This window comes from Pan paniscus, chromosome 10 (assembly GCF_029289425.2).
Source record: "Pan paniscus chromosome 10, NHGRI_mPanPan1-v2.0_pri, whole genome shotgun sequence".
NCBI classification, from domain to species: Eukaryota; Metazoa; Chordata; class Mammalia; order Primates; family Hominidae; genus Pan; species Pan paniscus.
The window spans coordinates 46009532-46032001 of record NC_073259.2 but is presented as its reverse complement, the minus strand read 5'-3'; the positions used below and the strand labels follow the sequence as shown (position 1 = coordinate 46032001).

At 45.2% G+C, this 22470-nt stretch overlaps 2 protein-coding genes across 9 annotated transcripts in view; one reads left to right on the top strand and one right to left on the bottom strand.

The window, feature by feature from the left end:
* The window catches only part of PFKM (phosphofructokinase, muscle), a 40872-nt gene extending 27556 nt beyond the window's left edge, over nucleotides 1–13316 (top strand). For all 5 annotated transcript variants that reach the window (XM_008951130.5, XM_055095709.1, XM_055095710.1 and 2 more), the window contains 19 exons: nucleotides 69–258; nucleotides 516–681; nucleotides 1433–1477; nucleotides 1923–2031; nucleotides 2145–2240; nucleotides 2493–2585; nucleotides 4928–5053; nucleotides 6495–6559; nucleotides 7059–7122; nucleotides 7930–8079; nucleotides 8522–8592; nucleotides 8949–9036; nucleotides 9123–9275; nucleotides 9991–10155; nucleotides 10963–11024; nucleotides 11256–11367; nucleotides 12241–12340; nucleotides 12420–12525; nucleotides 12776–13316. In XM_008951130.5, coding sequence (XP_008949378.1) covers nucleotides 69–258; nucleotides 516–681; nucleotides 1433–1477; nucleotides 1923–2031; nucleotides 2145–2240; nucleotides 2493–2585; nucleotides 4928–5053; nucleotides 6495–6559; nucleotides 7059–7122; nucleotides 7930–8079; nucleotides 8522–8592; nucleotides 8949–9036; nucleotides 9123–9275; nucleotides 9991–10155; nucleotides 10963–11024; nucleotides 11256–11367; nucleotides 12241–12340; nucleotides 12420–12525; nucleotides 12776–12920 — 2106 coding nt within the window. In that variant the 3' untranslated portion in view covers nucleotides 12921–13316. The remainder of the gene's footprint in view (nucleotides 1–68; nucleotides 259–515; nucleotides 682–1432; nucleotides 1478–1922; nucleotides 2032–2144; nucleotides 2241–2492; nucleotides 2586–4927; nucleotides 5054–6494; nucleotides 6560–7058; nucleotides 7123–7929; nucleotides 8080–8521; nucleotides 8593–8948; nucleotides 9037–9122; nucleotides 9276–9990; nucleotides 10156–10962; nucleotides 11025–11255; nucleotides 11368–12240; nucleotides 12341–12419; nucleotides 12526–12775) is intronic.
* A 1685-nt stretch (nucleotides 13317–15001) lies between these two features.
* ASB8 (ankyrin repeat and SOCS box containing 8) overlaps nucleotides 15002–22470 on the bottom strand; it is a 156404-nt gene continuing 148935 nt past the window's right edge. For 2 of the 4 annotated variants that reach the window (XM_055095714.1, XM_003825791.4), the window contains 3 exons: nucleotides 20573–20734; nucleotides 18402–18506; nucleotides 15002–17199 (listed from right to left, as the gene is read on the bottom strand). In XM_055095714.1, the coding sequence (XP_054951689.1) occupies nucleotides 16567–17199; nucleotides 18402–18506; nucleotides 20573–20701 (867 nt within the window). In that variant the 5' untranslated portion in view covers nucleotides 20702–20734 and the 3' untranslated portion in view covers nucleotides 15002–16566. The remainder of the gene's footprint in view (nucleotides 17200–18401; nucleotides 18507–20572; nucleotides 20735–22470) is intronic. The other 2 variants (XM_055095715.1, XM_008951137.3) reach the window with 1 other exon arrangement.

The following is a 22470-nucleotide window of genomic DNA, read 5'->3' as shown; positions in this document are numbered from 1 at the left end:
TTGGAATAGGGGATATCTCAGCATGTTGAGCCCTGTCTCTGGGGAGCTGACTTCTACCTCTTCCAAAGGGAGGCACGGTGATTGGAAGTGCCCGGTGCAAGGACTTTCGGGAACGAGAAGGACGACTCCGAGCTGCCTACAACCTGGTGAAGCGTGGGATCACCAATCTCTGTGTCATTGGGGGTGATGGCAGCCTCACTGGGGCTGACACCTTCCGTTCTGAGTGGAGTGACTTGTTGAGTGACCTCCAGAAAGCAGGTAAGAGAGTTTTCACATCAGTATTGCTTATTTGTGTCGGTACGTGCACGCGTGTACACACACACATCGCCCCCGCCCTGCTTTTACCTCCCATTGGAGAAAAATGTTACCCAGACACAAATAGGCAGTCTTTGCCCTCCTTTTTCTGGTATTGTCTACAATTCCTTTTGGCTAGAGTTTCTCTCTCTCTAGATATCTCCTCTTTAGGCATGCCAGGTACCTCACCCAGTGGCTCCTGGTTTGCTTCTCATTGTCAGGTAAGATCACAGATGAGGAGGCTACGAAGTCCAGCTACCTGAACATTGTGGGCCTGGTTGGGTCAATTGACAATGACTTCTGTGGCACCGATATGACCATTGGCACTGACTCTGCCCTGCACCGGATCATGGAAATTGTAGATGCCATCACTACCACTGCCCAGAGGTAAGGGGACTTGGGAGGTAGGCAGTGTAAGAAGATGGCAGCTAGGACAGGCTAAAGGGCTAGAAGCTCCTGAAGACTAAAGCGTTTGAGCTATGGTGACTATAATGGCCAGTTTTCTGGGGCTAGAACACTATTTTTAACGAAAAATTATCTAGAGCACTGAAATTGCACTGTTCCCTTAATGATATATGATTTGTCTTTTGCCACTGTCTGGCCCACTGTCCAAATATGCAGCTCTGAGGTCTTTCATATCATTGGGGTAAATGGTTATTCTTCAGACTGGGCAAATCTAGGGAGCCCAGACATGAGCTACGCTTTCCAACCATATCATAGAAAGTATAGGTGCTGCTATGACCACGACGGCTCAGAGATAAGGGGACCTGGGGGGAGGCAATGTAGGATGGGAGGATAGAAGGGTAACAGTTTACCCCAGGGTAATCCTAGAGGATTCCAGTTAGTCCAATTCTCCCTTCACTTCTTATCCTTTCCTTTCCTTCCCTTCCCTGACCCGGTTCCTCCCTGGAACAGAGCCTCTGTTTAGACACTTTTTACTGCTGTGTTTTCTCAGGCCTAGGAAGGATACCTTGTGGCTAAAGTATTTCCCCTAGGTCTTCCTGGTCTCAGGAAGCCTGCTAGAAGGCCTGGCAGCATACATGTATCTCCCAGAGAGGGTAATTGGCCTAGATGTGGGTGGTGGCTTGATCTTGGCCATAGGGTCACTTGGACTGTGTCATATGTCTATCTCTTGCAGCCACCAGAGGACATTTGTGTTAGAAGTAATGGGCCGCCACTGTGGGTAAGATCCTCATTCTGACCCATTTATTCCGTGGACCTAGCGATAGCCCTTTCCTTTTCCCCAGAGAGTCCAGTGAGGTCTCTCAGTAGCAGCAGATCTGGAGGTGCACATGCTCCTTGTGGTGTGGTTCCCTTTCCGGCCTCCATCCCCCTCTGTTACATCCCCACACATGCATGTGTGTACGTGCTCAGGCACGTGCTTGGTGTAAAGAGTGGGTAGTGCTCTGAGGCTGGAAGCCACTGTGGCAGGTGAACATAAATGGAAGGTATCCGTTAGAGACAGAATCTCATTGAGGGGCCCCGGTGCTCTTACCCTTGCCCCAAGAATAAAATGGAGGCTCTCCAGACCTTTTATCAACTATGAGGACTAGGAGAACTTGTTGGGTATGGGTGAGGCTATTTGTAGAGTACAACTTCTAGCAGGATGCTTCTGACTCTCATCTCAGATACCTGGCCCTTGTCACCTCTCTGTCCTGTGGGGCCGACTGGGTTTTTATTCCTGAATGTCCACCAGATGACGACTGGGAGGAACACCTTTGTCGCCGACTCAGCGAGGTACTTGCACTTTATTTTGCCCTTAAGAAATCCCTCACCCTGTTCCACTGATGATCTCTTTCCCACCCATCAGCTTGATTCCATGGACCATTTTACCCTTTGTTCTCAACCAGACAAGGACCCGTGGTTCTCGTCTCAACATCATCATTGTGGCTGAGGGTGCAATTGACAAGAATGGAAAACCAATCACCTCAGAAGACATCAAGAATGTTCGTATGAATGAAGCCAGAGAGGCCTTAGACTCCATAGCCCGTTGCCTTCTGGCTTCTGAGTCTCTTGACACTGCTTCTCCCCTTGGTCCTTCTGCACATCTCTCCCTGGGTCCCTGCCCCTGATTGCCTCCCACAAAGAACCATTACAAGACAAGAGGCTGAGCTGTCCATGGTTTACCCAAGTCTCTGCTTGTTTTCTTCCTTTGACTCTGCGTAACCCTCTCTCTGTCCCTCTGTTGGTCCCTTCAGCTGGTGGTTAAGCGTCTGGGATATGACACCCGGGTTACTGTCTTGGGGCATGTGCAGAGGGGTGGGACGCCATCAGCCTTTGACAGAATTCTGGTAAGTCACTGGGCTGTGTGGCCCTCATGCCTTGAAACCCTCAACCTTGTAGTCCTGCCCCCTCGGGGCTGCACTTCACCAGACAGGGACTTACATCACTGGTCGCATTGCCTCTCCACCAGCCTTTGGGCTGCAGTGGCCACTGACCCATTCCCATACACTTGAGGGTTCTCTTCTGTTACAAAAATGGTGAGAGACTATGCCTTCCTAATGGTGAGGAACAATATCTTTTTGTTTTGTTTTGTTTCATATATTTTTAATAAGAATTTTGAGATAATTGTAGATTCACATGCAGTTCTACAGAATAATACAGAGGTAGTCCCACATACCCTTTGCCCAGTTTCTTTCAATGGTAACATCTTGCTTAACTATAGTACAATATCATCACCAGGATATTGACATTGATATAGTCAAGCTACAGAACATTTCTGTTACCACAGGATATCTCATGTTGTCCTTTTATAGCCACGTGTACTTTACCCCCACCCATCCCTCCTCATTATTATTATTATTATTATTTTTTGAGACGGAGTCTCGCTCTGTCGCCCAGGCTGGAGTGCAATGGTGCGATCTTGGCTCACTGCACGCTCCGCCTCCCGGGTTCACGCCATTCTCCTGCCTCAGCCTCCCAAGTAGCTGGGACTACAGGCGCCTGGACCACGCCCGGCTAATATTTCCTATTTTTAGTAGAGACAGGGTTTCACCGTGTTAGCCAGGATGGTCTCGATCTCCTGACCTTGTGATCCACCCGCCTCGGCCTCCCAAAATGCCAGGATTACAGGCGTGAGCCACTGCGCCTGGCCCTCCCTCCTCATTCTTAACCTCTGGCAACCACTAATCTGTCTCTTTGTCTGTAATTTTTAATCTCATGTATATTATATAAATGGAATTGCATAATATGCAACCCTTTAGGATTGGCTTTTTTTTCCACTCAGCATAATTCTCTAGATATTTATCAAAGGTGTTGTTTGTTTCTATAGTTTGCTGTTTTTTGCAGAGCAGTACTCCATGGAGTGGACGTATTACAGCTTGTTTAATCATTCAAACATTTGAGTTTTCAATTTTTGGCTATTAGGGATAAAGCGACTATGAACATTTGTGTACAGCTTTTTGTGTGAACTTAAATTTTCATTTCTGCAGAGTAATTGCCCAGGAGTTCAATTGGGTTGTATGGTAGTTTTTTGTTGCTTAAAAAAATGTTTTTTCAAAGATACTGCCCAACTGTTTCCAGAATAGCTGTACCATTTTAATTTCCATCAGCAATTTATGAACTACCTGTTTTGTTTGCATCCTCACCAGCATTTGGGGGTCGTCACTTTTTTTTTTTTTTTTTTTTTTTACTATTCTGATAGGTATATAGTGGTATTTCTTTTTTCTTTCTTTCTTTTTTTTTGAGATGGAGTCTCTCTCTGTTGCCCAGGCTGGAGTGCAGTGGCATGGTCTCAGCTCACTGCAACCTCTGCCCCCTGGGTTCAAGGGATTCTCCGGCCTCAGCCTCCCGAGTAGCTGGGATTGCAGGTGCCTGCCACCATGCCCAGCTAATTTTTTAAATTTTTAGTAGAGATGGGGCTTTCACCATGTTGGCCAGGCAGGTCTTGAACTCCTGACCTTGTGATCTGCCTGCCTTGGCCTTCCAAAACATTGGGATTACCGGCGTAAGCTACCGGGCCCAGCCTTTTTTTTTTTCTTTTTTTTTTTTAAGAGATGGAGTCTTGCTCTATCACCCAGGCTAGAGTGCAGTGGTGCAATCTCGGCTCACTGCAGTCTCCATCTTCTGGGTTCAAGGGATTCTTCTACCTCAGCCTCCTGAGTAGCTGGGATTACAGGCACATGCCACCGTGCCTGGCTAACTTTTTGTATTTTTAGTAGAGACGGGGTTCCACCATGCTAGCCAGGCTGGTCTTGAACTCCTGACCTCAGGTGATCCGCCTGCCTTGGCCTCCAAAAATGCTGGAATTACAGGCATGTAATTCCAACCTTAGACACTCAGTTTAAACCCTCTTATCCTATCTTCACTGGAAGAGCAAAGCAATCTCCTACCTTGTTTTGTCAATAAGAAGGGAATATTATTAAGCCCCAGTAATCCTGTTGATTACCATAGTGGGCATGTTTCTCTAGAAGTAAGTAGAATCTTTGGGGTTCCGATGGCAAGAATACAGAGTCATCAATCTTTAGATGAAATCTGTTTGGGGAGGTAAAGCCCAGTAAGTTCTTTGCTGCAGTTCTTAATTGTGAGACTCAGTCTTGTGATTTGGAAAAGGGCTCGAGTATCCTGACTCTCTAGGCTGAGCCAAGATGGGGCAGCCTGAGCCAGACTGTCTTTGTTCTCTGGGCTCCTGCAGGGCAGCAGGATGGGTGTGGAAGCAGTGATGGCACTTTTGGAGGGGACCCCAGATACCCCAGCCTGTGTAGTGAGCCTCTCTGGTAACCAGGCTGTGCGCCTGCCCCTCATGGAATGTGTCCAGGTGGTAAGTACTGATCCTAAACCCCTTTCTTAACACTCTCAAGCCCCTGCCTTGGAGCTCAAGGGGCATGAGACTATGTCTAAGGCCACTGGTATAGGAGCAGGTGGAAAGGCAAGATGGTATAGTAAGAGACATGTGGGGAAAGAACACAGTGGGCTTTGCATAGGAGCTCTTAACTAAGCTTCAGTGTTCCCATCTGTAAAATGTTCCTAAGGAAGGTGGGAGATTCTACATCCTCCTTAGTAATGAAACCCAGTATCTCATAATATACAACCTCAAACCTTTTTATCATGTCTTTATTGGAAGAATAATGCTATATTCCTCCTAACTTTATTAAGAACAGGAGAATATTATTAAATTCTAGCTGGGTAGCTTTTGTCTCTATGATTTCTATCTTGAACATGTTTCTCTGAACCAACACGAGGTTACTAATGCTAACGTTGAGGGTTATTGTAAGGATTGGAGATAAGCTACATTAGCATGTGATACAGTACCTAGCAAATGTTGAGTGCTCAGGAAATGGTGGCCTTTATTATGAAGGAATCACTCCTTCGATACCACAGAGCGAACATGGCGGCTGAGAGCGAGAACTAGGCCGTGTGGCCTGGTTCTGAGGGCTGGTCTAAATACTCTCCATCTCCCGGCCTCCTTCTCTCTGAGACTCAGGAGTCCCAGTTACCTGCAGCCTTGCTTGGAAATGTATCTGTAAAAGCTCCAAAGTGAAGGCACTGCCCCACAGAGCTGAAATCAGTAGTTGAGAAGCACACAGCAGGAATCAGTCCTTCCTAACTGGGTTACCTGTAGGATCTTCATTTACTCATGACTTTAGAGGCTGCTTTAAGGCCGGGGACCTGGCTGTGGAATGGAAGATACTATTTATCTGTGAGCATTCTTCCACTCTGCCCATACTTCTAATAAACAGAGCATAGTGCCAGGCACGGTGGCTCATGCCTATAATCCCAGCACTTTGGGAGGCCGAGGCAGGCAGATCACAAGGTCAGGAGATTGAGACCATCCTGGCTAACATGGTGAAAAATACCAAAAAAATTAGCCGGGTGTGGTTGCACACGCCTATAATCCCAGCTACTTGGGAGGCTGAGGCAGAAGAATTGCTTGAACCCGGGAGGCAGGGGGTTGCAGTGAGCCAAGATCATGCCACTGCACTCCAGCCTGGGCGACAGAGCGAGACTCCGTCTCAAAAAAAAAAAAATAAAATAAACAGAGCATAGAATCAGTTCTTTTCTTTTGCTGCTCATTACTTAGACAACTCAGGAAAAACAAAAATACTTCTGTGAAAGTTTGGGGGCATAGGAAAGGTGGGGTGTAGAATGGACAGGATCTAGTCACAATCCCAGAGATGGGCAGAGTTCGACTGTGGGATGGAGTTCCAGCTGTGCAGAATCCTGACCCTGGAGTTGAAACTGTCGCTGTGCTCCCCCCTCAGACCAAAGATGTGACCAAGGCCATGGATGAGAAGAAATTTGACGAAGCCCTGAAGCTGAGAGGCCGGTGAGGAGATGACGGGAAGCTCACTAGCTACAGAAATCAGAGGCGTGAATGAAGCCAAAGATCTCCATGGCTCCAGGCCCAAAACATGAGCTTCTGCTGCTTCCTTTTCTGATTCTCTCTGCAGCAAGTTCCTGCCCAAGAAAATTAGTTGTGAGGTGACTGGGAGGCTCAGTTCATCTCAGGGGTGTGGTCCCTGGCATCAACCTTTTATAATCTGTTATTTCTGTATGTGAGCCCCAGCAAGATGATAAGTTCCTCTAGGCAAGGGACAGTCTCTTGTGCTGAGCATAGTGCCTGAAGAAGAGTACTGAGGGAGTGTTTGATGAACTAGTGGCCCTTTTGCAGCCCCTGCCCTGTCCCTGCTCTGCCCCAGTTCTGTCCTCAGAGGTTTGCCCTATGGAACTTCCTTCTGGGAGCAACACTTCAGACCAGGATCTCCATGGCTGCTGGCTGTGGGGAATGGCCTGAAGACACCTCTCTCTATTTGTACTTCCTACAGGAGCTTCATGAACAACTGGGAGGTGTACAAGCTTCTAGCTCATGTCAGACCCCCGGTATCTAAGGTACTGGCAAGTTGACTTGCCCTCTCCCCTTTTCCTTCTCCCTCCCCCAGTCTCTCTTCATAAATGCTACCACAGTCCATACAACATAAGCCTTGCCAACTTCTCTGCCCGACTCTGATCTTCAGTGCTGGGTCCCTGGACCTATTATAATGATTTCCTCTTAACCACCCCAGATACCAGAGCCCCCTTCTTAGTGTACCCTGGATATCTCTAACACAAGACCCATGCCCACTTCAGGACTGGCAAGATAGCATGCAAAGAATGGGAAAGAGGGCTTATGTACTTTTTCTCTGGGAAAATATGGGAATAATCACATCTAAGTGTATCTAAGCCACTTCTTCCACTGGAGTAGTGGTTCTCAATATTAAGTATATATCAGAATTGTTTGGGTTGCTTATTAAACATGCAAACTCCTGGGCCCCTCTCTCAGAGGAGATTCATATCTGGGTAGAGGCCAGGAATATGCAGGTTTAATAGGCTCCCCCAGTGGATTCTGATGCAGGTGATCCAAGGAACACACTTGGGAAGTGCTGCTCTGGAAGGTCTCTCATTCATTGTATAATAATGATATCTGAGATGGGGGACAGCAGCTTTATTTATTGATCTGTGATCAAGAATTTTGCTTCCATGTATGTGGTAGCCAGCTGTGCTGGCATTCCTTGGGAGAAGGGTGTGTGTTGTGTTGTCTTAGGCAGATGTCCTGATCCCTGGATGACAAGGGCTTAGAGCTCTGCCTCCTTTACTAACCTCCTCCCTGTTCCCCTGCTGGGTTTCTGTCCTCATTTTTCCCTGCTTCCTCCTGTATAGAGTGGTTCGCACACAGTGGCTGTGATGAACGTGGGGGCTCCGGCTGCAGGCATGAATGCTGCTGTTCGCTCCACTGTGAGGATTGGCCTTATCCAGGGCAACCGAGTGCTCGTTGTCCATGATGGTTTCGAGGGCCTGGCCAAGGGGCAGGTATGGGGACTATTCTGGGACCTAGGAGCAGTCATGGGGAAGATAAGTGTAGCAAGAATGACCTGTCCATTCTCTTGGCTTCCTCTGTTCCTCACTACCTCTCTCTCTCCTCTCTCAGGGTCCAGGCAGAAGTAGATATTTAATACTAGGGCAGTAGGAACAGGCAGGAATTACTGCAGTGAACCATTGCAAACAACATGTCTTATTTAATTCTCTGTCCCAAAGCTCAGCACAGTGCCTGGCATAGGTAGATGCTTAATATTTGTGAATGAGCAGTAAGGGTAGAAGAAGTTCAGTGCGTGGGGAAAAGCTAATACCTGGTGTACTTTTTCCAACCAAGGGGGATCCAGGGGTAGGGTTAGGACTCAAGCAGTGGCACCAGTCCCACACAGGCCTCCTAGTGCTTTAGCCTTGTGCAGAGCTCTGTGGCTTATCCCCACAGATAGAGGAAGCTGGCTGGAGCTATGTTGGGGGCTGGACTGGCCAAGGTGGCTCTAAACTTGGGACTAAAAGGTAAGTAGCACTGCAGAGGCACCTCCTCCCAGTCACCTCTTAAAGTTGCCCTTGGATGTGGGTTCATTATGCCATGGTCTGCTTCAACCACCCTGGTCTGGGTCCTCCACCCTCAACCTCACAGTTGCTGCCATGAGGGCAGACATGCCCATCTCAACATCTTTAGCAGCTCTGGCAACTTAGAGCTCCAGTATGTATCCTTGGATAGGACTGAGAGGGTGGGCTAGGGAGGGCGGCACAGGTCAAGAAATTAAAAATAAAGTGCCTCTAACTCTAGCTTTTCTCCCCCTCAATTTTCCTGTCTCTTCCCCAAATTCCAATTCCCCTTCTCCTCCCCGCCATCACTGATCAACTAGGACTCTACCCAAGAAGAGCTTTGAACAGATCAGTGCCAATATAACTAAGTTTAACATTCAGGGCCTTGTCATCATTGGGGGCTTTGAGGTGAGTGCCTGCCACCATTTCTTCCTCTCTCCCTCCTACCTCCTCTCCCTCTCCCCAATCCTGCCCTTGTGCTCTCTTCTTCTTAGGCTTACACAGGGGGCCTGGAACTGATGGAGGGCAGGAAGCAGTTTGATGAGCTCTGCATCCCATTTGTGGTCATTCCTGCTACAGTCTCCAACAATGTCCCTGGCTCAGACTTCAGCGTTGGGGCTGACACAGCACTCAATACTATCTGCACAGTGAGAGCCTATCACCACTTCCCATCCCTTTTGGCCAGGATTATAATCCTTAAACTGAGTGTGGTCCCAAACAGTGAGCTACTCTTTATATCAAGCAAATGGGAATGTTTGAAAATGATTCTTCAGCTGGGCATGGTGGCTCACACTTCTAATCCCAGCACTTTGGGAGGCCAAGGCAGGCAGATCACTTGGGGTCAGGAGTTCAAGAGCAGCCTGGCCAACATGGTGAAACCCCATCTCTACTAAAAATACAAAAATTAGCTGGGTGTGGTGGTAGGCGCCTGTAATCCCAGCTACTTGGGAGGCTAAGGCAGGAAAATTCCTTGAACCTGGGAGGCGGAGGTTGCAGTGAGCAGAGATCGTGCCACTTTACTCCAGCCTGGGTGACAAAGTGTTCAGTTTCCTCACCTAGAAATGCACCAGTACTGTGAATACCAAATGTTTTGTTTTTTTTTTTCTTTCTTTCTGAGATCATGCAGTCTAATTTTCTGAGCAGTAGAAAGGATAGGTACAGCTTTCTTCCCAGGAGAGACGTTCTGCAGTGAGGTTGGCAAATATGCCTGTTACCCTAAATGCAAGAACTTGATGAGCTCTAGGGGCCCTGCTAGCCTATGGAGAATATAGTTCCAGGGTTTAATTAATGGCAAAGATTAAAGAGTGATAAGAATCAGGCCCCTGATCATGTCTTTCTAACTATAACCCATTGTCCTTGCAGACCTGTGACCGCATCAAGCAGTCAGCAGCTGGCACCAAGCGTCGGGTGTTTATCATTGAGACTATGGGTGGCTACTGTGGCTACCTGGCTACCATGGCTGGACTGGCAGCTGGGGCCGATGCTGCCTACATTTTTGAGGAGCCCTTCACCATTCGAGACCTGCAGGTAGCTGGCCACCCAGAGCCTGCTAGATAGCTCTCCCCTGTCTCCAGACTGTTTCCACAGTGATCTGAACTATGAGAGCTCAAGTTGAGGACAGAGCTGATTGGTCTGTAGAATCCTGTGAAGACCAGAAAGAGCACTATGCAGGCATTCTCTGGTGTCACCTCATATGCATGACCGCAGCTACTGTTGTTGGAATGCTGATTTTGAGTCAGGTGACCTGGTGCTAAGCCCTTTATGGGCATTTTTGCATTTTATCTTCACAATAGACATGCAAAGAAGATACTATCTCCATATAACATAGAAAGGTTTAGAGAGGTTAAAAAACTTTTCTAAACTCCTAAGTGAGCAGATGGTTTAAGTGGTTGAGAAAGTCAGTGATCTTTTTACTACATCATGTCTCCCCTTCAGATTTCCCTTGCTGTCATTCTGCTTTTGAGAGAGATACTCTCTCAAAACAGAGATATAAAGTGTCAGCACTGACACTGTGACCACAAGTCAGCCCTCTGAGGCAAGGGGAACCAGAAAGGCTTGGAAAGGGAGATTGGAGAGGGTGAGGGGCTGAACACTGACAGTTACTGCAGCTGTCTGTAGTGCTCCCTCTTCCAGTTCTGTCTCATTTGGAGTCATTGTTTAAATTTCAGTCCACACTGAGCTTCTTACAGGAATTAGGCACAGTTCAGGCCCAGGATTGTAAACAACTCTCTTCCATGTCTCTCTTCCTTCCTGGAGAGGTGTGGTGTGGAAGAAGATTTATACCCAACCTTATCCATTCCCAGTTAGGCTTAGGATTTACTCTTTCATTTTCAGGCAAATGTTGAACATCTGGTGCAAAAGATGAAAACAACTGTGAAAAGGGGCTTGGTGTTAAGGTACCTCATCCATGGTTTGTTCCTAAGTGAAGAAGAAAAATAAGCTTTGGCTCAAACCCATAGAATGGCCATCGTTGGGACACCCTGAGGAATCTGTAGATATAAAGGGAGGCGGCCAGCCTATCCCTTGAATCCTTGGAGGAGATAAAAATTGAAAGGAAAGAACAAAGGCAGAAATGGGGGATGGGAAGCCAACCACAGAGTCACAGGCTTTTGGTCTCCACCTGGCAGGAATGAAAAGTGCAATGAGAACTATACCACTGACTTCATTTTCAACCTGTACTCTGAGGAGGGGAAGGGCATCTTCGACAGCAGGAAGAATGTGCTTGGTCACATGCAGCAGGTAGGGAAGACACCGTAGTCATGCCCTTCATCAGACAGCCATACCTGCCAACAGCCATACCTGCCAACAGCCACTGAGGCTTCCACTGGCCTTTTCCAGTCTTCTGGAGGAGGCTGTCAGTGCCATCATAGAGCATGGGCCTGCAGTCTCTTACAGTCATAGAATCAAAACATCTTTATCCTGGAAATGACTTTAGAGATTATATGGTCTATCCTTTTCAAAAGCCCTCAGGGGAGGGCTTTTCAACCTTGGCAGCTTTGCTTTTTGGGGCTGGATGATAATTTGTCATGGGTGGCTGTTCTATGCACTGTAGGACAGTTGCACAGCATCCCTGGTCTCTACCCACTAGATGCCAGTGGCACCTCCCTCTCACTCCCAATTGTAACAAAAATGTCTCCAAACATTCCCACTTTCCCACCTGCCTCCTCTTAATTCAAAGGAAATCTGTATGATGTTTTATATTAATTCTGAGGTGCTACCAAGGACAGCCAGATTGGGCCACAAAAAAAACACTTTTATGTCATCATTGACAGTGATCAACAAAAGCTGCTGGGCTGAAGAGGGGCAGGCAGCTGACCCATTGGCCAATAAAACTAAAACAGGATCTGGCAGCTGTGGAGCTAAAAGAGGGGATTGTGGGGCCAATCATCTTTAATTAGTTGTTATTATATCTGATACATGGCCAAATTTGCTGGGCCAGCTTGCCTTGGATCCTGGCACTGCCTCAGGGCACCCTTTCATAGTTTGACTTCTGGATTCCTGTTTTGGGTTGTAAGCCTGGGGCCCATCTTTCTTTTTTTCTCTGTGTGTCTAGATATCTCTGCCACTTCATTAGAGTCCTTCCCTCTGTAATTTTTATGTTTCTTTCTCCAGGGTGGGAGCCCAACCCCATTTGATAGGAATTTTGCCACTAAGATGGGCGCCAAGGCTATGAACTGGATGTCTGGGAAAATCAAAGAGAGTTACCGTAATGGTAGGTGGGGTGAGAGCGAGTGCCCTCTATAGAGGCTGGTTCCCCAGTATAGAAGCTGACTGCCCATCCCTCATTGCAGGGCGGATCTTTGCCAATACTCCAGATTCGGGCTGTGTTCTGGGGATGCGTAAGAGGGCTCTGGTCTTCCAACCAGTGGCTGAGCTGAAGGACCAGACAGATTTTGAGTGAGTACATCTGCTTCCTGGAGTGGTTCTTTTCCCTGGTAGTTTCAAGCTCTACTGTCCTCAACCTGTTCACTGTTTTTAATTCTTTTTTTTTTTTTTAAGGAGTAACACCTGTATTCTTACCCATTTCAGATGTGATGCACATGTCCTAAATCTAACCTCTTCTGTCCAACTTCTTCCTATAAACCTTTGGTAGAAGTTGATTGGGGTGCTAAAATATTATATCATCATCTACCTCATTCCTCTGTAGGCATCGAATCCCCAAGGAACAGTGGTGGCTGAAACTGAGGCCCATCCTCAAAATCCTAGCCAAGTACGAGATTGACTTGGACACTTCAGACCATGCCCACCTGGAGCACATCACCCGGAAGCGGTCCGGGGAAGCTGCCGTCTAAACCTCTCTGGAGTGAGGGGAATAGATTACCTGATCATGGTCAGCTCACACCCTGATAAGTCCACATCTTCTCAGTGTTTTAGCTGTTTTTTTCATTAGGTTTCCTTTTATTCTGTACCTTGCAGCCATGATCAGTTTTGGCCAGGGGCTGGAGGAGCAGGCAGTGGTTGGGAGCTCCTTTTAGGTAGAATTTAACATGACTTCTGCCCCAGCTTTATCTGTCACACAAGGCTGGGCACCTCTAGTGCTACTGCTAGATATCACTTACTCAGTTAGAATTTTCCTAAAAATAAGCTTTATTTATTTCTTTGTGATAACAAAGAGTCTTGGTTCCTCTACTACTTTTACTACAGTGACAAATTGTAACTACACTAATAAATGCCAACTGGTCACTGTGCTTTTGCTTCTCCTGTTATCATCTTCCTAAGTGGAATGTAATACTGTCAGCCCCATGTATCAGACACTTGCCTGATGAAGCAGTAAAGACGTTAAGGGTATCACAGGGGGTGGAGGAAGGGATTATCTCTAGTACACTACTTGCTGGCTGTCTGAAAAATTGTCACTGCCAAACTCTAAAAACAGTTCTAAATAGTGACTGAGAAGGTTTGTTGCTGGAGTCAGGGAATAAGGCAGCCAAATACTCTTTGCACAGTTCTTTAGTGGGAAGAGAAATTAACAATAAATATCAAGCACTGCGGTAGGCATTTCATCATTGAATCCTCATAGTAGCTTTTGGAGGGCAATGGTGACAGCCTGACTTCAGAAAGGAGGACACTGGAGCTCAAGGTGATTGATTACATAATGTCTCCTTCAATATTATTCAAGTAGAACTCAAACTCAGTTCTGACTTCAAACCTCATCCTCATTCCCCATTCCTGCTTCCTTATCATGCCATATCAAATCCCCAGAGCCATAAGGCCTATGAAAAGAAAGTGAAAGGGAAGGTTCAGGCATTCATTCAGAACATTCTAAATGCTAATTGCCATTGATTTATAGGTTCTCTGTCTCTTTCCTGTCTTTAATCTTAGAGCTGTTTCCTCAAGAAAATGAAGAGGGAAGGATGGCTCAGGGAAAGTTAATCAGAGGGAAAATGTCACTCTGTAAAGAGTAAAAAATTTAGGATGATGATACGATCTGGGAAAAAAAGGCATAGTGAAGACCACTTAAAAACAAACAAAAAAAAACCTATGAAGGTGCATGCTATTTCCCCAGAGCTAAAAAGATAAGTGAAATTGTGTTTGAACTCTTAAGTGGAGGTGAAGCAGAATTTATTAGCCACCAACCACATAAGTGATTATGAAGTAACTGAGAAACAGGTAACATTTTTTCCCACATGGACAAAACTTTCTCTTTCTAGAATATTAAGTATCTATGATGAGAAATGAAGTAGCATCTCAAGCAGTTTATAAATCTACCAGAATATTAGAATCACCTGGGACCTTTGAACATACTCATGCCCAGGTCTACTTTATTTATTTATTTTTTCGTAGAGATGGGGACTTCAACTCCTGGTCTCAAATGATCCTCCCACCTCGGCCTCCTAAAGTGTGAGGATTACAGGCGTGAGCCACTGTGGCCAGCCCTACTAGGTCTGCTTTGGACCAATTAAATCAATCTCTGGGGGTGGAGCCTGGGCCTTAGTATTTTTAAAAATTTTCCTAGGTGATTCTAATTAATAACTAGGATTGAGAACCACTGACTAACACAGTGGAATCTCATTCCTGGCTATATTTGAAGCACTGAAGCCCCCAGCCCTACCCCAGAAAATTCCAAAGAATTGGTATGAGGTGAAATCTTGGCACCACTGTTTTTAAAAAGCTTCCTTAGTGATTTTATGTGCAGCTGGAGTTGAGAACATAAAAGCAGTAATTCCAAATTTGGGGTGGGAGAAGGTATAAAGGAAGGGGAAGCTCTTCAGATACTCTGCCCAAGCCCTCCTGTTCACTCCAGCAATGCCCAGAATCACTGCTTCTAATGGGAGAAAGGTTGGGATGGACAGTTACATAGAACAGCCAGGCAGTAAACGAAGAACTTTTTCTAAGGGGGGTTGGAGAAAAGTAGGAAAAGTAGAAATTGCCAAACTTGCTTTTAGAACTATTTATTCTTTTTTTTTAAGTGGTGTTTTTTAAACACCAGCATCAATAGGACAGAAGAAGACATCTGTTTTCCAATTAGCTGTGTCAGTAGATTCCATTCATTGTTTGTAGTTCCCAATCAGCTTTAAAAAAAAAAAAGTTTTTCAAATTTGCATACAAGTCATCTAAAATCAATAACAACTTGATCTAATTTAGAAAAATGAAAGAGTATTGTTCACTAAAGCAGATCTCTTTTGGGTAGATGGACCATCACAAAAGGAGCTCTTACATGCTTTTCCCACTCCCATCCCAAGTCCACCCTCCCACCAATTGTATTGTATAAATCAATAAAAAGCAAAGGTTCCAGAACAACTGAAAGAAAAATAATTCCAAACTAAGCAGAGTGAACTTTCCATTGGGAATGAAGACCCATGGGAAAAGGCAGCCCAGCCCATAACTCCTCCCTGCTGGAACACACACCGTAGGTGTAGGAACTGCCTGGGAAGCCCATTAGAACACAGTTTCTCAGGAAGAGAAAAAGCTGCATTACAAGAAAAGTTCTCAGGACTTTAGGAGTTCTTAGGACTGTTATTTCAGAGCTATTTATTACTGTTATTACAGAGCTCTTGTTATTTCAGAGCTACTGTAGCCCTTGGGCACAACCAACAGAAAGAGGCAAAGACTGCTGTTTCCTTTGATGAGGGGAAAGAGGTCCAGTCCCTTCCAAATGCCCCAGGACATGGCACAGTAGGGATGTCATCCAGCCCAGTTCTGGATCTGCACCATTTGAGGTTATAGTATCTTCATCTTTGGGACACAATTGCTGTTAGCTGAAATTGTGATTTTCTTAAGTTTTTTCACAGATCAATTAAAATTCTTTTTTTTTTTTTTTTTTGAGACAGTTTTGCTCTTGTTGTCCAGGCTGGAGTGCAATGGCGCGATCTTGGCTCACTGCAACCTCTGCCTCACAGGTTCAAGCGATTCTTCTGTCTCAGCCTCCTGAGTAGCTGGGATTACAGGCGCATGCCACCATGCCCAGCTAATTTTTTTAGTAGAGACGGGGTTTCATCATATTGGTCAGGCTGGGCTCGAACTCCTGACCTCAGGTGATCCACCTGCCTCAGCCTCCCAAAGTCCTGGGATTACAGACGTGAGCCACCATGCCTGGCCTAAAATGCTTTCTAGAAGGGATTCTTCTGGACCGTTAACCACGTCCCCAAAGGAAAACCACACACACATTATTTAAGTACTTTCCATCTTCCTAGAGAAATTTAGTTACACTGTTGACTCCTTCCCTAAAGGGGAGGATTGAGGGAGACCTCTTCTTTTGCAAAATGCAATATAAAAAGCCAAGTAAGCAATAAACAGAAAACAGAAGTGAGGGATTTTTTTTGTTGGGTTGTTTGGTTTGGGAAGGGGAGGTGCTATGGAGGTTATTGTTGTGACATGTTGCTTCGAAATCTATAAACCACACAACAGGAACAACTGTTTTTCTGTTTTCTGTGACAAGGAGTACTGCAGGGACAACCTCACCCAGAGCTGCCTGCACGATGGTGCAAACATCTTCTCCGGCTATTCTAAAAGTAACAGGTATTCCTTCAAAGAAGCTGGCAGTGGAAGGCCCTTCACTGCATCGGGGAGATACTGGAGTCCCAGGCTACGGCGCACGGCATAGCGAGCGAGTGTTTTTAGAGTTCCTGGAGCTGAGCACAGAACAGTCAGTTTTTCACATAGCTGCGGGTCTCTGGCCACCTCTCGTGGCATGGTGCCATTTTTCCTCAATTCAAAGTGTCCAACAGCTCTGTGGAGGAGCTCAAAGCAAGAGTCCTCTTTCTCTGTTCCAAGTCCCCTGACTAGCAGAGCCACCAGGCGGGAGATGGGTGTCTGGCCTATTAGGTTGATGACTCTGACCTCTGCGCCATAATCCAGAAGGATGCTGACACTCTCAAGATTTCCCTTCATGGCAGCCCAGCTGAGCGGTGTATCATTGTTGTAATCCAGGGCATTGACAGAGGCCCCGCTCTCTAGGAGAGCCCGCACACACTCAGCATTGTTCTTAAAGGCTGCCCAGTGAAGTGGGGTATCTCTGTTGCCATCCAAAGCATTGGGGTTTGCACCATACTCCAATAGGACCTCCACACAAGCCTCATCTTTCTCTGCTGCATAGTGGAGGGCTGTTCGGTTATACCCATCCAGGGCATTCACCTGTAAAAAGGGAGGAACTATTACAGTAGACAGACTACTGAGAGGAAGACAGGACAGCAGCAAAGAAGCTTGCATGGTTACCCACTACCTTTGCTATGCAGTGCTCTGAACAAGAGGGTCAGCAAGCAACTCCCAGGGAGTCCTGGTGATAAAGATGAAGATATGACAGGAGCTTAGGAGCAAAAAGGAAAAGAACTGTCCTCAAACAGTCAACACTATTATGTGCACTGACTAGCTGGTCTGCATCATTTTGGTTTTTGCTGCAATGTTCATTTATCTATTCATTAGAATCTCTACCACAGAGTAAGGGGTAAGGCAGGAATAGAGGAAGTCTAAGTCCCCGTAACTGCTCTGAAACATTACTGGAAAGCTGCTTGACTACACAGAGTTTTGGATTATTTTACTTACCCTGACCCTTTCTGTACCCTGTGGCTAATGTAGCAACCAAACTGAAAAACACAGCTTTTGCTAAGTTCTTTAACCATACAGAGAAATTCAAAATGTTAGAATATAAGTCAGACCTTTGCAAAAATATGCTGTGGGTTCACAAGAGAACCCAAATGAAAGCATGTGATAGGAAGAGCACAAATCTCCCAGTGCTGGAAAAGCAGCTGGCTTGCTGACAGTCAGCATCACCTGTAGTTTTTTTCTTCAAATTTCCAAATAGCATATACCCTCATTAATGAAAGACAAAAACAAAAAAAAACCCTGAAACATTTAAGTAAATTCAACCTTTTATTTGGCTAAAACCTATCTTAAGTACCACTTCTTAAGTACTTTAAGTACTTTTAAGGGTACTTTAGATTTAATCAGAGTTGAGGGATCTCTGCATTTATATCTCCTGGATAGACAATAAGCAATGAGAAGATTAAATGGAAATATAAACAGCCCCTACAAGGTAAGCTTCCTGAAGTGATGGCCAGTGACAGCTTAAGTTAAGGAGAAGAAAGAAAGGCAGAGTATCAGCACCATACAATGGGGGCAAGCAGGGTGGGGACAGAAAGGTAAAAGAATGAAATCCTTAGATCATTTTATATATTTACCATTACATTTTCCTTAATATTGGCTATGCCAACATTACCTTGAGTTAGAAGTTCAGACTGGAGGAGGGAAGAGATGGAGGAGTGATGGGGAGAAATTCTAAGAAAACATGAAGCTCAAGTTTTAGTGAGTCATTAATGTGAATGTGTTAAAAACATTACCTCGGCTCCTTTTTCCAGAAGTAACTCCACACAGTCAGCATCTGACACCATACAGGCACAGTGCAAGGGCTTCAGTGTGCCATGAGTGCAGTTCACATCTGCTCCCTGTGGGCAGAAGACAACTTCAGTCAGTGTGCTCAGCTCTGGCTTGCCCAGCAGGACAGAATTCAGAACTGAGTCCAGGGGACAGAGAGTTCTAACTCTCACTATTTTATAGATACAGTGCTGGTTCCTGTTTCCTTTTCTATTAATTAATATTATGTCCATGTCCAAACCAAAGGAGTACACTGAAGATGAAGGAAAGGAACTGTTAATTCCTTAGATCAAGTTACTAAGTTTCTCCACAAGGGAGGCTGCCAGATGGTCACCTGGACATCACTGAAGACAATCTTATGTATCAAAGCACTGGAAACCTTATCATCAGGCAGGAAAGCTGGACCAGCAATCCACTTTCTATGGCCACCGTGCTCTGGAAAAGTAGGAAAGTGAGTCTGTCAGACTGAGGCCAGAAATGGCATGCTCTTTTGTCCATTCAACAAATGACCATCATTAATAGTGGCATCATCTTAACACTATTTTTCCTTGTTTATAAACATCTTCAAAGTAGCCTCTTAGTATCAGTATTCTTTACCATCTAGCCTTTGCTGGTGCTTCTATTCAAAATCAAAGGAGAGGCCGAGTACAGTGGCTCACACCTGTAATCCCAGCACTTTGGGAGGCTGAGGTGGGCAGATCACCTGAGGTCAGAAGTTTGAGACCATCCTGGCCGACATGGTGAAACCCGGTCTCTACTGAAAATACAAAAACTAGCCGGGTGTGGTGGCGGGCATCTGTAATCCCCGCTACTCGGGAGGCTGAGGCAGGAGAATCGCTTGAACCTGGGAGGCGGAGGTTGCAGTGAGCCAAGATCGCGCCATTGCACTCCAACCTGGGTGATGAGCGAAACTCCGTCTCAAAAAAAAAAAAAAAAAATCAAGGGAGACGGAGATACCAGTCAGACCAAAGTCACTGAATGACTCAGCAGCAGAGCTAGAATTAGAATGTGACGAGGTTTCTACTGCGGAGTCTCCTGACACTACTTTTGCTGACAATAAGCTAACACTGCATGACTTTTCCTTCTTCAGTTGTGTCCAATAACTCTGAAGCAGCTACAGAGATCTAGGCTGTAAATGACGAGCCTGAAGTCTTAGAATATACATAAGTAACCATCTGGATGCATTTTCTGGTGATCAAAAACCGTGTAACTTCTCTTCAACAAGAAAAATAAATAGAAGAGGATAGTAAAGACCTTCTAGGATACTAGTCACATAACAATTATTGAAGGGCCATGATTAAACATCCGATGGTTAAGGTGTTTTCTTAAACTATAATTACCATGCATTTTAGAGGTTGATATCCTCTACAGAGCTAGAAGTGGTAGCTGCTTTTAACATAGAATGTAAGTAAAAAATCTCTCCATGTAATTATTGTAACCCAGGTATGAAGAAAGGCTCACAAGGATTTAAAAACCACCTCTGTAGCCAGGCACAGTGGCTTACACCTCTAATCCCACGACTTTGGGAACCCAAGGCAGGTGGGTTGCTTGAGCGTGGGAATTCAAGACCAGCCTGGGAAACATGGTGAAACACCATCTTTACAAAAAATTAAAAAAAAAAAAATTAGCTGGACATGGGTGGCATGTGCCTGTAGTCCCAGCTACTTGAGGGGGCTGAGGTGGGAGGATCGCTTGAGCCCGGGAGGTCAAGGCTGCAGTAAGCCATGTTTGCGCCACTGCACTCCAGCCTGGGTGACAGAAGTGAAGCCCTGTCTCAACAAATAAAAATAAAAACCACCTCTGCTTTGCTCACCTCCTCCCTTAATAAAACATGTATAGAAGACTTTGAGCTCAATGGATTACATATGCATCGTACTCAGATATTTTACAAAGAACATGAGACTAGGGTTATTGAGAACATATTCCATGAAGAAAAATATCAGATACACAAAGTGAAAGGGAGAAGGGAAGTGAAGCAAACATAGGGGAAATACATTTTAATGATCAAGTTAATGCACTTAGCAAAATGTAAAAACTCCCTGTGATCTTGGGTTGAGTCAAAGCTGCAAATCTGATCCATGAGGATTTTGCCCACTTCATATCGCAAGGACTCTCCTGTCAATACCAGCACACTCACCCCTCTGATGAGGTCCTCTACATTATCATGTGGGAAGGAACGGATGGCAGCAATTGTTCGGATTAAGCGCTCCGAGAGAGAGTATTTGCTCTGAATGCTCTGCATAATATACCACATACTGGAACTCATCAAGGCTCAAGGTGTTCACATGCTCCAAACTGCCTGAAACAAAGAAGTTTTCGGCATATACAATATCACTGAGCACACCTGTCTTTAGGGTTAGGTCTTCTCTGAGGCCTTCCCAATGCTAAAAGCAGATTTCAAGGAGTGATTAATACTATTTCCATAATCACAAGGAATTGGATTATAATAGTTGCCTAGGGAGTTGGATAAACCTGGACACAAATGTTCTACTCTAACCTAGTCTAGCACGAGATTTCCGCAAGAGGTACTAAGACCCCCGTGGAGCTCTGTGTGGTTTACAAACAAGACTAGGCAAGGAATAGGATTTTTAAAAGGCTGAAGAGGTCACAAAACATTATTTTCCTTCTTTGAATTTTTGTGGTTTTTATGATCAGCACCACCATTAAGTTATTTATAACACTGGGCCTTGCAATATAGTTATGTACATATTGTTTCTTCATCGAAACTGTAATCAACTGGAAGGCAAGGACTTTGTCTTCTACTTTTTCACCCATGTAAGGCCAGCCACAGAATCTCACAAAAGGTAGGTATTTAACAAATATTGGTTGGTCGACTGACTAAACAGTATAGAAGTGATTGTTATGTGTGAAAAGAGAGGAAGAAGGCTATGGAGCAAATATATCTTAATAATGAAAAGTTACCTGAAATATTTTCAAATGTGTTCAGAAGAGGAAAAAAAGGAAATATTTGGCAGGGCGTGGTGGCTCATGCCTGTAATCCCAGCACTTTGGGAGGCCGAGATGGGTGGATCACAAGGTCAGGAGATCCAGACCATCTTGGCTAACACAGTGAAACCCCGTCTCTACTAAAAATACAAAAAAATTAGCTGGACGTGGTGGTGGGCGCCTGTAGTCCCAACTACTTGGGAGGCTGGGGCAGGAGAATGGCGTGAACCTGGGAGGCAGAGCTTGCAGTGAGCCGAGATCGGGCCACCGCACTCCAGCCTGGGCAACAGAGTGAGACTCTATCTCAAAAAAAAAAAAAAAAAAAAAGGAAATATTTGAGGTAGTATTCTAAAATAGGTAAGGAAAGCAAAAGTATAACTACCCTGGAGTCATTTATATAAAACTAGGAAAAAATTAAAGTTCAGAATAATAAAATGTACTTTCAGTTTTAGGAAAATTTGCAGATTTTAAAATGAGTTAAAGGTGGGGCGTGGTGGCTCACACCTGTAATCCCAGCACTTTGGAAGGCTGAGGTGGGTGGATCACCTGAGGTCAGGAGTTCGAGACCAGCCTTACCAACATGGTGAAAGCCCATCTGTACTAAAAATACAAAAAAAATTAGCTGGGCATGGTGGCGCACGCCTGTAATTCCAGCTACTCGGGAGGCTGAGGCAGGAAAATAGCTTGAACCCAGGAGGCAGAGGTTGCAGTGAGCTGAGGCTGCACTACTGTACTCCAATCTTGGCAACAGAGTGAGACTCCATCTCAAAAAAATAAATAAAATACAATGAGTGAAAATTTTTAATAATTGGCTATTCATGGCAACTGAGAAATAGATTTGGTGAAATATATGTTGAAACCACAATAGGACAGAGTTCTAGGTTGGAAGAAGAAAATAATGCAATATACTTCAACTTAAAAGGCTTGGCTGTATAAGAGACAAGAGTTAGGGACCATTTAAAATTACAGCCAATAAGGTAGAACACTTCTATGAAACAGTACATATCAAAAACAATAGAGAAAATATAATACACAGTATCAGCTCTCTAGGTGCAACTGCTTAGAAATCTGTGTTCTTATTATAAGCTC